General features: G+C 45.0%; 2 protein-coding genes across 2 annotated transcripts in view; one reads left to right on the top strand and one right to left on the bottom strand.

Annotated features, from left to right (window-relative positions):
• Positions 1–16,549, top strand: part of CSMD1 (CUB and Sushi multiple domains 1) — a 994,655-nt gene that overhangs the window by 856,280 nt on the left and 121,826 nt on the right. The window contains exon 37 of the mRNA XM_088530602.1: positions 15,535–15,639. Coding sequence (XP_088386728.1) covers positions 15,535–15,639 — 105 coding nt within the window. The remainder of the gene's footprint in view (positions 1–15,534; positions 15,640–16,549) is intronic.
• Positions 8,712–10,722, bottom strand: LOC148593552 (T-cell activation Rho GTPase-activating protein-like). The gene is made up of 6 exons (XM_088530542.1): positions 10,608–10,722; positions 10,328–10,494; positions 10,044–10,205; positions 9,777–9,886; positions 9,112–9,307; positions 8,712–8,873 (listed from the first exon to the last, which is right to left on the bottom strand). Exons 1-6 carry the CDS (start codon positions 10,720–10,722, stop codon positions 8,712–8,714), a joined length of 912 nt encoding a protein of 303 aa, XP_088386668.1.

The raw sequence follows: 16,549 nt of genomic DNA, 5'->3' as shown, positions 1-16,549 counted from the left end.
CATAAATATCCAAAGAGAGATTTTTCAGAAGCAAAAATGACACTGACATGTTTAACTTACATTAGTGGGATTTGGGTGCTATACTTTTTAAAAGCCTCTCCTTTCTTTCATATTACCTACTCCTCCAACAGAGAGAATATACTGATATAAATTGATACTGGCAGTAACAGAGCTTCTTTTGATAACTTCAACTGAGCTTATCCTTGTTAGCTTCCCTTTCTCTGGGAGAAGATGGATCATTCAGTATTTATGCAAACTCACTGGACCTTAGATAACTAAGCAAACATTACATTTTTAACATAGCAAACCATGCCATTTGTTGTTGCACGTGTATGTTAGATATACGTGGTTTTATACCTCTTTTTTTTTTTTGTAAAATAATGTTTATAGAAAGGGCATATTCTATCAGTCAGGCCAAGAGAAATAGATAACTCGTGTGGTACTAACTGATGAATTAAATGCAAGACTCATCTGTGTTACAAGCCTGATCTGAATCTAGTATAGCTAAAGCAGCTAAACTTCACATTGTTTAATTGGATATTGAACTGATTTGAATTTGCATCTAAGCATTTAAATATATATTAAAAATATGGCATATAATGTTATAACATTTTATGTTAAATGCTAATAGTTATACTATATATTTAATTGGCAAAACACAAAACAGCAAAGCATGGCACATGATCAGTTTTTGACAATTTAAATCAGAGACAGATTTTTTTGATGCATTGAATAAAGAACTGGTCAAATAGTTTATTTAACAACATTCTGTTTAAAAACACTTAGAATTAAAATACTTTCTTATTGTGAACTGAAGGTGTGTCACCTGGCTTCGTAATTGTCTCCAAACATTTATTTTTATATTGGAAATATTTTACTGGAGATAGATTAGCAGAGCTTTATTTGTAGATTTCTTTAATAAAATGAACATCAGACTTTATATGAGGAATACATTTGTTTGTAGAAAAGGCCTAGCAAAGAGTAGACCTGAAATCTGCTGACCTCAAAACTGAGCCTGAAATGTGAGACTGAAACAGAAGTCCGACTTTTCAGGTTTGATTTTATAAGTAAGAAAAGTTGCTAGATGTCACTGCTTTCTCATTCATAGAATCATAGAATCATTATGGTTGGAAAAGACCTTCAAGATCATCAAATCCAATCATAAACCCTTCAACATCCTGCCTTCTAAACCATGTCCATAAGTGCCTCATCTACACATTTCTTGAACACTGCCAGGGACAAGGACTCCACCACTTTTCTGGGCAGCCTGTTCCAGTGCTTGATTACTCTTTCCACACAGAAATTCTTCCTCATGTCTAACCTGAACCTCCCCTGGCGCAACTTGAGGCCATTTCCTCTTGATCTCTCCGCAGTCGTTATGGAGATCGACTCCTGCCTCCCTACAACCTCCTTTCAGGTAGTTGTAGAAAGCGATAAGGTCTCCCCTGAGTCTCCTCTTCTCCACACTAAACAGTTGCAGCTCTCTCAGCTGCTCCTCATAAGGTCTCTGCTCCAGCCCCTTCACCAGCTTCGTTGTCCTTTTATCAGCTTTGTTGCCCTTCTCTCGACATGCTCCAGCACCTCAGTGTCTTCCCTGTAGTGAGAGGCCCAAAATTGAACACAGTAGGAAAGTCCTTGCATAGCCTTGGGATACTGCAAAGGCCTGCAGAGAACAACCTGCAGGCAGCAGCATCCCGCCTCAACTCGGGTCCATGCTAGGGGTTCTGCGGAGAGGCTCAAATGCAGAGAGTGTCATCCAGACACTGAAACAGAAGTAGCTATGTGTGCAGGCTACACCTCAGTCCCAGTCCAAACGCCTTTAAAACCTGCAGGAATGTTTTTTTCTCTCATGCTTCACTGACACTTTCCTCTTAAGCACATACCAAAGTCCTTTGGCTGCCATTTGCTCTCCTAACTCAAGGCTGAGATGTGTGTGGGAAGAGATTGCACCTCACTGGTTTGGAAGGATGTGTTTCTCCAGGTGGTGCCACAGTGTAGGGCATGAAAGGGAAGAGGCTTACTAGGAAGCTGGTTGATAGATATTCAAGGACCCCCACTGCAGATATAATGACTGAAAAGAAAATGATCTTAGCTAGCATCCATGGCTGGAAAGCTGGACTCACTAGAGAGAATCCTACTGGAAAAGAACAGGTTTTGGAAGTCTTCACAGGAAACCATGGCCCTTCAAAAGAGCTGGGAAGAGACTTCAGGATCGCTTTGTGTTTTCTGCCTAGAGCGGACCACATAGAAGGGGCCCTCTGCTGAAGGGGAAAAGATTATTCCATGTTTTACCCACTGGAAAGTCAAGCTTTTATAGCCAGTGATTCTGGGTTTGATGCCTGCACATTACCCTCATGAGCATCTTTGCTCTTGGACATGCTGAATGGCAAGACCCGCGTCCTGAGCAGAAGCAGGACCCAGCAGGCACTGCACCCAGCATTCTAGTGCTAGTTCACATTACAGTGCAAACTGCTACTAGGTGTAGAACTATTTTATGGCCTGCCCCGTAGAGTGACTTAAAAGCTGTGGATCTAACCACTTGCTCGCAAGTGCGTAGTCTGCAGGAATCTCCATCTCAGACTAAATGTGCCGCCAGAGGAGAGATCTTCACAACTTGGAAAGCAGAGGCTTCCGTTCAGTACACATGATGATCATATTTAAATTCAATGAATTTCCTTTTCTAGGAAGCAAACTTCATTTTAAGTTTCAAAGAAAGAAGACCTTTTTAAGAAAGGATAGCAAAACATATAGCATGGAACTGAACAGTCCAGCATGGTGCACACAAGCCTCAGTGCTTCTTATGTGTGTAAGTCCCTGGATGCTTAAATCCTGCCAAATTCAATCAGTGTTAGCAACCCCTCCAGTCCATTAGATGCACGGTAAACCTGACATGGTTTGGAGGAGTCTCATACTCTTTTCAAGTAACTCAGCCTACTGCTTCAAAGGCAGTTCCCCTGCTCGGCTGAGAGGAGGGAGGCTACCAGAAGTGTGTGTGTGTATGTTGGGAGGAAAGGCAGTGAACTTCTGACAGGTCTTCAGTCTGGGAGCTTTGACTACAGTTAGGAAACTACTAACGTGGAGCCTCAAACTCCACTTCTATCTCTGCTCATACTTGCAATGTAAATATATCATAAAAGGCTGGTGTACTAGTTTGAAAAGCAAGGGCTCAGTTCCTGGCACAAGAAACCGAGTGTGTGTTCCCCAAAATATGCCTGCCTCAGCAACGACTGTTCCTTCTCATTTATCACCACTGTGAATTGCTCAGTAGTAAAGATCCTGAAAAAGGAGGAAGCGTGTACCTCTAAAAACAGTCGCTTTTCTTTGAACTAAAAATAAATGGCCACATTCTTGAGTGGTCCTCTCTGCAGAAAATGAAGCATGACTTAGTACATTAGCAGGGTCTAGCCTGGGACCATAAAAATGAGATGGAAATAAATACATTTCCTAAGAAAAGATAATTAAGGCCACATCCTGAAAGCTGAGATCCGGCCTATCAGGATGAAAAAACTGTAGTGGGAATAAAAGAAAAAAAGTGCTGAGTGTTTTTTGTTGTTGTTGTGTTGTTTTATTTGAAGACCTGAGAGCACTCCTTCGCTGGCATTTGCATGATCCTTTCCTGGAGAAGTGATCAGAAAATACTAATGAAAATAATAGAATCACATTTGTCAAGAAAAGGCGCTACTCATTGCCTTTATTTTTACAGTCACAAAGACAAACTTGCAAGAGGTCCATCCGATCCAATGTTAGAGTGCTACGTCCAATGTTAGAGTAGTTACGTATGAATTTTTCCCATCGCAATGCACTCAGCTTCCTTGATGCATGTCCACGGCCACCTTCTTTTCTTTTTCCTTTCCTTTCTGCTTCTTTCTTCCTTTATTTTCCTTGCTATCCTTTACAGATTTTCCTTTTTTCCTTTTCCACTCCTGATGATCCTTTTTTCCTTGACGTCATTTCCAAGTTTTCCTTTTCTTACTTTTCTATTCCTGTTTCTTTTCTGTATCTTTCCTTTTTCTTATTTGCCCTGAGCCTTAAGCTCTCTGCAAGCATATGCTACTCACTGGTAGGGACTGCACTTCTGCAACTGAATGGCCCCACAGTGTCAGGGAGGGGGATTTACATTTGTAGGGGAGATTTGTGTATCTTCACCATTTTCTTTTTCCTTCTTGCTTTTTTCTTTTTTCTCTCTCTCTCTTTTTCTTTTCCTCTCTGCTTCTTTCTCCATTTTCCCTGCCATCCTTTCCAGATTTTCTTTTTCCCTTTTCCACTCCTGTTCCTTTTCTGCCTCTCACCTTTGGTGTTGCTTCTTTCTCCTTTTCTTTAGCTTGCTTTCCTCTCTTGTTTTTGCTTTCTTTTCTTTCCTTGCTTTTAATTCTGTGATTTTTTTTTGCTTTTTCTTACTTTTTTCTTTCCTTACTTTTTTTCCATCCATTTTGATCCTCTGGCTTGCTCGCTTTTTTGCTTACTTAATTGTATGCCCTTGGGTTGGTTTCCCTTGCCTTTGTTTCCTTTGTTCTTTGCTTTATGTCTTCATTTTTTTTTTTATGTCTTTCCTTCCACATTTCCTTTATCTTTCTTTTACTTTTTTTCTCTTCCTTCTTCTTTCTTCTTCCTTGTTTGCACACTTCTTTTGCATTTTATTTACATTTCTCTTTCCCTTCTCCTTTCCTAGTGGTTTTCTTCCCTTGCTTTTCTTTGGCATTCCTTGGTTTTTCAGCTGCTTTGCTGTCACTTTCTCCTTACGCTGGACTTTTCCTCCATCCTCGTCTCTTTCCTCTTTTTCTTTTCTTCTCCTTTCTCTTTCCTTTTTATTCTCCCTTTTCCTCTTTCTTTGCTTTCTTCTTCTTTGCTCTTCATTCCTTTTTCTTTTTCTTTCTTTTTGGACTCCAATGAGGTCCACACTCAGATGTTTTCCACAGCAAAACACAATGGTTGCTTTCCTTGCAGCTTTGGTGTCTTCTTGCCTCCTAGAAGCTTTCCTTTTCTTTTCAGTCAACATCAGTGACTCTCATGGAGGACATCCACAGATAATGTTGCAGTGATTGCAGTTAAACATCACCTTTTACAGAAAGAAAAACATGGATCTCTAAATGCATGGTTATATGCAAAGAGATAATCAAAGTGCATGTGCAAGACAGGCTTGGTGCTGGCTTTTCACAGAGCGTGCCACCTCTGTTCCCACGGAACCTCGGAAGAAATTGTGTTGGCTTAACTGGAGTGGTGACTGCAAAAAAAAGTGGGACTGTTCAGGGTATGCAGCCCATGTTGCTTCCGTTGAGGCCGTGCTAGCTTCTCAGCACGGAGGCAGCAGCCTGTGCTTTTCCTTTGCCCTGAGGCTTCAGCTCTCTGCAAGCAGACGCTACCCATAGGGTGGGACTGCACTTCTGCAACAGAGCGGCACTACATTCTCAGGGAGGGAGATCTGCATTTGTGAAGGGGGTTTGTCTTTCTTCACCATTTTCTACTTCCTTTGGTTTTCTTTATCCATTTTTCTTTCTTTTTCTCTCTGCTTATTTCTTCTTTTTTCTTCCTTTTCATATTTTCCAGCTTGTCCTTTCTTTACTTTTCCATTCTTATTTCTTTGGTGTCTCTTTTCTTTTTTTTTTTCTTTTAATTGCTTCTCTCTTCCTCATTTTCTGTGCTTTTGCTTTTCTTTCTTTTTCTCTCTTGATTGTGTTTTCTTGTCTTTCCCTGATTTTCATTCACGGATACTTCTTTCTGCTCTTTCTTGTTTCTTTTCAACTGTCTTCATTCCCTCCTTTATTTTCTCTCTTTTTTTTTTTTTTTACTTTTATTTTTGCTGGAATTTTTTATTTTCTCCTTTTTTCCCTACTTGTTTTGATTTCCATTATTGTTTCTTTATTTTTGCTCTCCTGTTTCATGATTGTTTCCTTCTTGCTTGCTTGCTTTCTTACTTTATTTCTTGCTTGCTTGGTTATTTGCTTTCCATTTGGGTTGGTTTCCCTTGCCTTTGTTTTCATTTTTTCTTTCCTTTATGTCTCCATTTTTTTTTTCTTTTTACTTTCTTCTTCCCTTTCCAAATTTCTTTTTAATTTTTCTTCCTTATCATGTTTTCCAGGTTGTCCTTTCTTTACTTTTCCATTCTTATTTCTTTGGTGTCTCTTTTCTTTTCTTTTATTGCTTCTCTCTTCCTCATTTTCTGTGCTTTTGCTGTTCTTTTTTTTTTTTTTTTTCCTCTTCATTGTGTTTTCTTGTCTTTCCGTGCTTTTCATTCATGGATAGTTCTTTCTGCTCTTTCTTGTTTCTTTCCAACTGTCTTTTTTCCCTCCTTTATTTTCTCCTTTTTTTTTTTTTTTTTTACTTTTATTTTTGCTGGAATTTTTTATTTTCTCCTTTTTTTTCCCCACTCATTTTGATTTCCATTATTGTTTCTTTATTTTTGCTCTCCTGTTTCATGACTGCTTCCTTCTTGCTTGCTTGCTTTCTTACTTTATTTCTTGCTTGCTTGATTATTGGCTTTCCATCTGGGTTGGTTTCCCTTGCCTTTGTTTTCATTTTTCTTTCCTTTATGTCTCCATTTTTTTTTACCTTCTTCTTCCCTTTCCAAATTTCTTTTTACTTTTTCTTCCCTATCGGGTTTTCCAGGTTGCCCTTTCTTTACTTTTTCCATTCTTATTTCTTTGGTGTCTCTTTCCAAATTTCTTTTATTGCTTCTCTCTTCCTCATTTTCTGTGCTTTTGCTTTTCTTTTTTTTTTTTCTCTTGATTGTGTTTTCTTGTCTTTCCCTGATTTTAATTCATGGATACTTCTTTCTGCTCTTTCTTGTTTCTTTTCAACTGTCTCCTCTCCCTCCTTTATTTTCTCTCTTTTTTTTTTTTACTTTTATTTTTGCTGGAATTTTTTATTTTCTCCTTTTTTCCCCCACTCATTTTGATTTCCATTATTGTTTCTTTATTTTTGCTATCCTGCTTCATGATTGCTTCCTTCTTACTTGATTGATTTCTTACTTTATTTCTTGCTTGCTTGATTATTGGCTTTCCATTTGGGTTGGTTTCCCTTGCCTTTGTTTTCATTTTTTCTTTCCTTTATGTCTCCATTTTTTTTTTCTTTTTACTTTCTTCTTCCCTTTCCAAATTTCTTTTTATTTTTTCTTCCTTATCATATTTTCCAGGTTGTCCTTTCTTTACTTTTCCATTCTTATTTCTTTGGTGACTCTTTTTTTTTTTTTTTATTGCTTCTCTCTTCCTCATTTTCTGTGCTTTTGCTTTTCTTTCTTTTTTTCCCTTGATTGTGTTTTCTTATCTTTCCCTGATTTTCATTCATGGATGAATGAAACCTTTTCTTCTTTATTCTTTCTTTTTCCTTATTTTTCCACTTCATTTGCATTTTATTTACATTTTTCTTTCCTTTTCCTTTCCTAGTGGTTTCCTAGTAGTTTTCTTCCCTTTTTTTTTTTTTTAGCATTCCTTCTTTCAGCTGCTTTGCCTTCACTTTCTCCTTGCATAGGACTTTTCCCTCATCCATGTCTCTTTCCTCTTTTTCTTTTATTCTTTTTCTCTCCATTTCCTGTTCTCTTTTTCCTTTCTTTCCATTAAGCTTTCTCTTCTTTCCTCCTTCTTCTCCTTTGCTCTTCATTGCTGCTTTTTTCTTTCCTTTTGGACCCCAATATTGGAGTCCAACATGTTTTCACGCTGAGATGTTTCCAGCAGCAGACCACAATGGTTACTTTTCTGATTAGTTACAGTGGTTACAGTTTTGATGTCTTCTCGCCTCTTACTAGCACCCCTGAAGCACCTCCTCCTCCTTCTCCTCCTTTCCCCTCAGTGTGCCCAGATGTGAGAGCTCCCAGCCCCTGGTGATGCTCAGGGCCACCTCAATGCTGGCCCACGGGCACCCGGGCTCTGCTGTTCATGCCCCAGGTGCGCCGTGCGAGAGCCCGGCTGGTGGCTGCTTAGGTGGTGGTGTTGTCCCACCAGCAGCAGGGGGGCATGGACGCAGGCCGCAGGGGCACGGTGGAGGGGCGCCGGTAAAAAGACAAGGTGCTGTCCAGGGAGCGCCTGGAGGAGGCCTGGGGAGGAGCGATGTGGGAGAACAGGGCAGGCACTTGGGCAGGCTCTTTTTCCAGGGCCTCGTGCTCCAGGCAAGGCTCTTGCTGCCCAATAGCATCGCTATCTGCCCTGCTGCTCCACTTCTGGTATCTTCTGCTGCCCTCTGAGCACTCCAGGATGGACAGGGCTGGCACTGAGAAGCTCCTGTCCCTCGTGCCACGATCAATTTCCTGGGAAGGCAGCAGTGGAGGGGCAGAGGCACACCCTGCGTAAGCCCTGCTGCTGCTGGGGCTTCTCCCATGGGGCTGCTGCTGCTCCTGCTGCTGCCCCTCAGAGGCTTGGAGGACGCAGGATGCCTCAGGCACGGGGCTGGGCACAGGGATGGGGCTGGCAGCCCCTAGATGTCCTGTGGGCAGAAAGAACCTGTTAGCTACTTCTGAGCATCTCTCTGCAGGAAAAGGGGGCTTTGCCTGTGGGACTACACAGACCCTGGAGGATGGCAAGCTGCAACCTCAGCCCTTATGGAGGGGAGGAGCAGTTCAGGACACACAAGAGCCTCCAGGACCAATATCCCGCACTGGCAGAGGGCAGTTCCAGCCCATAGTGAGCAATGCTGCAAAAAGCTGAGCTCTACCAGGGTATAAAATCAGGGAGCCTTGTGTGGAGTGAGAACTGCCCTTGCCAGCTCCTGGCAGGTGCTGCCAGCTAAAGAACTGAGCCAGGAGCCATTGACGCCTCTGCGCACAGACCTGCGGAGCCGCCGGTGTCCTCGGAGGGCTGCTCAGCAGAGGGGCTGCCAGGAGAGGCCACGTCCTCCCCAAATATTGCAGCATGGTTCTCAATGAGGACCTCCACCAGCACCGCCACCTGCACACAGAAACCATGGGCGTCAGGCAAAGGGCTCAAAAGGCATTAGCAGTGTTTGCTGCTCTCCACTGATGGATGTGTCCCCAGGGCTGTAGCTCTACGGCTGCAGCTGCAGGAAGAGCTCTGCCTGTCGGCTTGCACATTGCTGAGCAGAGGTGGCTTTTGCAAAGGCCATGGGATGTGTGGGCCTGGCTGAGCTGTGGCCAATCTGGGAAGCTCCCTGGCATCTCCCACATACCTTGCTGTTCATCTCCACCTGCAGCTGGAGTGGCAAGGTGCTGTCCTGGCCGGGGCCCAGCATGCTGGGCCCAATGCAGATGGCCAGGTTCCGGGAGGTCATCTTATTCTGTGCAGCGCTCTGGCTGATGTGTTTCAGCACGGCAAGCAAGTTCTTCAGCAAGAGCTGATTTGATGGCGGCAGTTGCTCAGCCACCCTGCGTGAACACAAACACAAGGGCCCTGACGTGAGGAGGCAGTGCCCGTTGCTTCTGCCTGCGAGCAAGGAGTCTCAAGGAAACTCCCACAAACAGTGCATCCTCCAAAGAGAGCACGGCCCCTGCTTTCTCTCCCTGCTTTACACATGCCCTGGGGAGAAACCTCCAATGGCAGCTAAGGAGCCGCTTATGTGCAAGATCCGCAAGGCCAAGACTTTGATTCAGAGGCAGGTGCTTCAGCAAGGTGCCTGCCCTTCAGGCACACGGAGAGCGTGAGGAATGGGGAGCTTGTCAGCACATGACGGGGTGGCAGGCTTTGCAAAGGCCCATGAAAGCCTGGGGCTCTCTTGTGCACTATCAGCACCAGCTCACAGAAACGATGGATCTTTGCAGGAGCCTGCCCATTGCCAGGGAAGGCCCTGAGCTCTCCCACACACCCCTGAACACTGGCACTGCCCACAACACTTACTCTTTCAGCTCTTGCATCTGCTCCTCCTTGCTTGCCTTAGCCAGAGCCTGCATCCACCTCTCGTACAGGGCCGCCGAGAGCAGCGTGGAGGGGATGTTACGAAGGAAATCCTGCAAGATCAGAGTATGGAGATGAGGCTCTGGACATGGGTCCTGAGCCCAGAGGGAGCATCCCTGGCACTTGGCTCCCCAGGAGGCAGCTGGCTTTGGGCTCCCTGCTCTCCAAGGGGAACAAGGAGGATGAGGAGGAGGAGGGGAAGGAGTTCACCTTTAAGAGAGCAGCCAGGAGGTACACGGGCTTGCTCTCCAGCTCCACGCTGCCTCCTGTATCGAGGGCTTCCCTGAGCTGCCGACGATCCCGCTCGCTGGCAGCGATTCGGAAAATGCCCTCCGCGGCGGGTCCCTCCCTGTACAAGATTGCCAGGAGGTCCTGCCAGGAGAAGCAAACAGAAGAGTTCTTGGGGTGCACAAAGGCCACTAGTGATGGGAGCTGGGTCTTGCTGCAGGACAGCGTGTGCTCAGGCCAAGTCTCTAGGGGCCCGGCTGCCCTACCTGGACGGGCTGGGGCAGGCTCCCCTCTTCCCCACAGAGCCTGTCCAGGGGCTGCCCAAACAGATGGCTCTGGGCAACCGGCACCTCCGGGCACTTCCCACTGGCCGAGCTGCGGTGCCGAGCAAACGGCCAGGGGATGGACCTCCTCTTCTGGGGAGGTCCACGATCTGCCGGTGAGAGGAAAGCGAGCGTCAGGCTCCAGCAGCAGGAGCAGCGCTGTGTGCGTGCAGGGCGCTGAGGGAGAGGGCAGCTGCCCCGCTGCTCTGCCCAGCTCACTCACCGGGCGCTGGGCAGGGTCCCTCCTGAGGAGCTGCGAGGACCTCAGCAGCTCCTTGTGTGGGACCAGCCTGCAAGAAAAGGCCCCAGGTCACGGATTTGCCCGCAGCAGCAGCCATGGCTGCAGGGACCAGGCTGAGCTGCAGCCCCTGGGCGCCTTGGGGGGGTTGCTGGGTGCCGAGAGACTGCAGCCCCAGGGCACAGGGTGCCCAAATGTGGTCTGCCCTGCAGCCCCTGCCACCTCCCCTCCACAAACACAGATACCTGCTGGCAGCACCCGCAAGGGCCAGGGCAGCGGGAGCAGCCGCTCTCCTCTGCCGAAATCAGCGCCTCAACGGTCCGGGCGCTCAGCGACGCCGACTGTGCAAGAGAGCAGAGGGTCAGCGGGAGCTGCTGGGCGCAGGGGCTCTTCCCCAAATGCCAGGGTGGTCAGAGCACAGCGGGAAGCCCAGGGGCACTTACGGGACCGTGGGCGCTGATCACCTCCCTGAGGAGCCGTTCAAACGAGGCCAGGCGGGTGACGCGGGCCCCCTGGTCTCCCCGGCTCCTGCTGGGCACAGGGCAGCCCCCAGGGCAGAGCTGGGTCACTGCCCGGCTCTCTGCTCGCTGCGCGCACAGCAGCGCAGCCCCTCCAGCCACCCTCCCCTGCAGACCTGCCCGCAGCGCTGGCCCGCGGGCAGCACCGCTCTGCACGGCCCCGGCGCTGCTGCCTGCGCCCCCTCCGCGTACACAGGGCCCAGGGCAGCTCTGCCCAGGAGCTCCCTGCGCCCCACCACAGCTCCCCGGCAGCTCTGCAGCACCGGCAGCCTGGACACCCAGTGCCGCCAGCGGCATCACTGCCCGCAGGCCTCACCTGAGCATGGCGCTGAGCCACGACTCCTTCACCTCCTGTGACCTGCAGCCCACGGGAGAGAGAAGGCTCAGGGCCCATCCTCCTCCTCCTCCCGCTGCTCTGCAGAGCTACAGCTCCCCAGGCCCCACACTCACCGAAATGTGACCACACAGCTCTTGCTCGGCCACACGAGGAGGAGGCTGTTGGCACATTTCAGGCCAAAAGCCTCCTCCTCCTCTTCCCCTCTGTGAGCCGCCTCCTCCTTCCCGCAGAGCACCCAGAGCTCACTCAGGGGCACCCGGTGCTTCAGCAGGAAGGAGTCGCCAAGTCTGTGGGAGGAAGAGCAGGGAGCCCTGTGGAGGTGGTGTCGTGGGGGCAGCCCCAGCTGCCCCCCAGGGCAGAGCCGTTTCCCCTGGCAGAGCCTTAGGGTGGCCGCCCCAAGCCTCAGGAGCAGAAGGGTGCTCAGGGGCTGTACATGAGGATGGCAGATGCAGGAGCCTGCCCCTTTCCTCTTACACCACCCTGCATTCAAGGGCAAGCACATCTCTCCTTGCAGCATCAGCACGCGCGTGCAGGGGGTCTGCAGGTATTTGGACTGCGAGAGCTCGTCAGGAGCCCGGGCATCCACACATAGCACAGGCTGCGAGGCCAGGAGGAAGGGCTCATGCTGGGGCCCTCCAAGGGCCTTTGGGTCCCTCGGTGCTCCAGCGGAAGCAGGAGTGGGCAGGAGCAGGGCCTGGGGCTGCTGGCAGGGGCAGTGGTCTGGGTCAGGGGGGCAGAAGTCCTTGTGCTTACTTGAATTTGGCGAAGGCGACGGCATCGGGGAAGAGCAGGAGGTGCCTTCCCTGCGTGCGCTGGTGCCGCGTCACCAGAGCACGCTCAACCCGCAGGAGCTGGGAGCTCCTGGGAGTGGAGCCAGGGGCCCCGGGCCAGGCCTGCGAGCTGGGAGCGGGGTCAGCAGAGCCCCGCACGCCGCAGCATGTCTGCCCCATGGCGCTGCCGAGGGCCAGATGACAATGCCAAGCAGCGCCAGGAGCAGAGCAGGCCTGGGAAAGCTGGGACCACTGTCCCCGTGCTCTGCTGTACCAGCTAACTGGGAGCCCACGTCTCCCAGCTACCTCGCACTGGTACAGCTGCGCACTGGGGCACGGGCGGGCGCTGGTGGCTGAGGCCACCTCCGTGCCACTGACGCACGTTGTGATGCCACAGCCACTCTGTGATGCGCTGGTGAGAAGGGGTCGAGGCTGTGGGGGCACAGGGCAGCCTGCCTGCATGGCTGCAACATGACTTGTATGTGCTGGCACAGCTGAACAAGTGTTGGAGTTGTCAAGCAGCACCAAAGCCCACATGGTTTCCCCAAAATAACAAGTTTCACACTTCCTCTGTGCCCTGTCAACCTAGAGATCAACCTCCACTCTAAGTGCCTAAATTTGTCAGGAACATGGGAACGGGCTACCCCATCTCCAAGCACGCTCAGGGAAGGTGCTTAGGGAACAATTCTCCTGTCTAAACAGCAGGACTGCTATCCACTTGTGATGTGGTAGAATGAGAATCATGGAATCATCATGATATAGCTTAAAGCTCATAACTCATCATAAGTATAACTAATACAATATTTAGCTTATAGCTCAGTAATTGCAGTTCCTACAGAATGCCTGCTTATTGAGTCAGAAACTGAAAAATATTTATAACTGTCAGGCCTGCCAAGAATGTTTGTCAATACACTGTGTTGCCAGTGCCAGTATGGCATTGAGACAGAGTGGAAATTACTTGGGCTGATGACCGAAGTCATTCATTAATATGCCAAAGTTAAGTCTGTAAGTCTGTTGTGGATTCCTTAATAAAGCTTGTAGACATAGTAGCTGACTGAGAGGATATTCTTGAGAAACATACTGTCCTTGCCCTGAGAGTATTGAATGAAGCTCCTGATTATGCAAGTTTGAAGCTAAGTCTCTGTATTAAATAATAAAAAGAAACAAATAAAAATATGGAAACAAGCAAAAAAAAAAAGCTGCAATATTTTGCATTTCTAGTTTAGGACTGGTGCTTCATCTGACTTATATATAAAATTTGAAAACCTGAAAATTTGTGACTGAAGGTAACTACAGCTCTATTCAAAATTTAAAAAGCAGCTCATATCTCGTATTATTTTACGTATTTACACATGTTTTATGCAGAAAACATACTAATGGAGCAGTCATTAAAGTTATCTGCAGAATCTACTGTCATGATGACAGGGAAATTTAGAATTTAAGCAGAAGAATTTAAGCATTATTCTTAAAGGGAATGATCCATACTCCGTGTTTGTACTAACCCAAGAAATACCTAAAAATGACCATTAGTCTCTCTTTCCAGCCTAGAAGTTTGTTTTTTTTTTTTTTTTTTGTACATGAATGAGGCACATTGCTTTCTGTTGTCATTACTAAAGCTTGAAAGTGGTAGTGAGCATAATTTTCCACCATAATAGAGACTGAGAGGTGAATTGAGAAGTGAAACCTTGCTATCCTTCTGAAAGTTAGATGTTTTCCCTGAAGATATCAGCTTAGATACTAAGGTGTTACTCATTAAATCTCCTCCTGATTCTCTCCATTGACGATAAGGGGAGTACGGGCAACTAGAACACTGCCATTGCATCTGATGCACTGAAACTTATCTCCCTGCTCAATATGCCTGATTACAGAAGAAATAGAGGTTGGCAGTTCATCGATGATATTTCTTTTAGCTATGCCATTGAATGTGACAATTCTGAGAATGAAAAATCCTAACCTCAGGTTTGCTCATGGTACAATAGGGTATGTGTTAAATATAAGTACATCCTACAAAGAAACAAGAAGTGCATATAGACAAAGTGTACAGAAGTTTCAGAAAAGCAATTTTGTAAAATGAATAGGATATTCATTCTGACTCAAGATAACTTGCACTGAGGCAACACCTTAATCACCCTTATATGTACTCCAAATTCTGTATGGGTGCTGTGAAACTTCCTGTCTCCTAGAAGATGTTTTACTATTTTTTCCATTCCACTGTGAATATTGTGCAACATGAAAGTTGTGTGTTATCTCTGAATTTCCATAATTGGAGCTTCCATCTCAAACAGTCAAGCATTCTGTGAAGGACTACAGTGTACTAAGTCTTTTTAGCTCCTCACAAATTTGTTTAATACCTTTTGAGCTTAATAAGCTTTTATGTTTTCCCTATTGGATTGTAGAGCTGTGCTTTTTTTTTTTTTTTTTTTTTTTTTTTTTTTCTGGTGTTTCTTTTCATCGTGCTCATAGTTGGTATGTAAAAAAACAAATGCCTCGCTAGAAATGAAAGCATTTGTTACACAACCACTGTTGAAGTTCAGGAGCCATTTGATACAGTCTTTCAGGGTATACATAGAAAGTTATGGGCTTTTTAGCTTGAATAGGTGTGCCGGCTTTAGATTGTAGAACACGAGTTACATAGTTAATAGTTATGTACGGACAAAGGAAATACAGCATCAGACCGAGCTAGCGATCAAAAATTTGTCAAGTTAGTGAAAAACTTGTTGTGTAGCATATGCTGAAGTCAGCAATGCTGCAATTTAGCTATTGTTATTTGAATTAGCTAGATAATTCTTGTTTTTTTCTTGTTTTTGTTTTTGTTTTGAAATGTGTTGCACTGACATCTTCATTTCCTATTTCTGCATATTGTCAAAGTTAGAATATGTGGTTGAAATGTTATCATAGGAAGAAGGCATAAAAAGGACACAGAGAACTTCTTAGTCTAGACTAAGACTAAGACTAATAGTCTAGACTATTTCATTCTGTGCTGATGAAAAAGTAAAATGACAGTAGAGCTTGGTTTCATAATCAAAGCCTTTATTAATGTATTTTTTTTCTTTTGAAGACAACAGGGTTTCATCTAAACATGATGGTGTCTTGTTTGATTATACTCACTTAGCCACTTAGTAGTGTGACTTGTAATCAATTTTTTTTTCAACTTCAAGAGAAAACATAGCAAAAGGTTTGAGATTTCCATGCACATAATAAGAATAAAATGAGACTTTCTGATTCAGTCTTGGTTATGTGTATTCCAAATAAAACTTTGCATATGTATTCTCTTTTATTTTTTCCAGGTACAACTGTGCCAGCATTATTGAATAGCACTTCCAATCAGCTTTATCTGCATTTTCATTCTGACATTAGTGTGGCAGCAGCTGGTTTTCACCTGGAATATAAAAGTAAGACTGCTTGCTCTTTAAATCTTTCTCAGAAAAAAAACATATGAATGGAAAAGGAAAGAGAAAGATCATGTTTTTAACCTCTCTAACCAAGCTCTAATCATCACAACTCTGATACAAATGACATCTACTATACAGAAGTTTTAAATAAATGGACATTTGACATGTGTGAAAATCAAATTTCACAAATTAGAAACATAAACCAAATCAATCTGGTAATTCAGAATAATATTTTAGCAATGTTTAACAATGTTTTTAAAGCATATTTAATTTTCTTTCAATTTATTTCAACTTTGAACTGCAATTTAAATAATTAAAAATATAAGGACTATTTTTACAGTTGGAAAGGCATAAAAGCAGAACAGATAACCTTTCTTTTTACCTATTCATTCATGCATATACTTATTCTTCCTATCTTTCTTTCTTTCCCATCTTCCCACCTTTCTTCCCATCAAAATCTTTCTTTCACCAAACTGCTGTAATTAGAAGAAACGGCATAATAACCCCAGAGTTAAAAGAAAAACTACAGTTTTCTTGGTAATTCACTGGTTGTATGAGCAGAAGAACTTAAGACAGTTAATGACAAATTCTTCAGTATATATTTTTTTCATAAGTTTATGCTTTTGTGAGAAACTTAGTTCAAAACTACAAATATTCAAAGAAAACTTCAGTGGATGACCTCACATAATCATGTTTATTTCAAGCCTCTCTCAAAAATGTTAATGCAATATAATAATAGCACATTCAGCACATATTGTTATGGTATTCCTTTTAACTGGAAGTAGTTACAATAAGAATATTCTAATCTTTTAAAACAAATGTGAGGATGAGTTAATATTGTGATGAGCTAACACTGTGATGAAGGTCACAAAGTAAATTCTTCTTAGTTTTCAAATATAATGTCTGTTTT

This window comes from Tinamus guttatus, unplaced genomic scaffold (assembly GCF_059628265.1).
Source record: "Tinamus guttatus ecotype Peru unplaced genomic scaffold, ASM5962826v1 Tinamus_guttatus_pri_ptg000383l, whole genome shotgun sequence".
Taxonomy (NCBI): Eukaryota; Metazoa; Chordata; class Aves; order Tinamiformes; family Tinamidae; genus Tinamus; species Tinamus guttatus.
Note: the sequence above shows the minus strand (reverse complement) of the source record. Positions and strands in the feature narration are given on the sequence as shown.

Bases quoted from the DNA above. Each gene is read 5' to 3' on its own strand.
- LOC148593552 (XM_088530542.1), bottom strand. From the start codon at position 10,722: ATGGCTGCTGCTGCGGGCAAATCCGTGACCTGGGGCCTTTTCTTGCAG. The intron at 9,887-10,043 runs GTGAACTCCTTC...CTGATCTTGCAG, and splicing joins TCCTGGCTGCTCTCTTAAAG to GATTTCCTTCGTAACATCCC. The intron at 8,874-9,111 runs GTATGTGGGAGA...TTCTGTGTGCAG, and splicing joins AGGTGGAGATGAACAGCAAG to GTGGCGGTGCTGGTGGAGGT.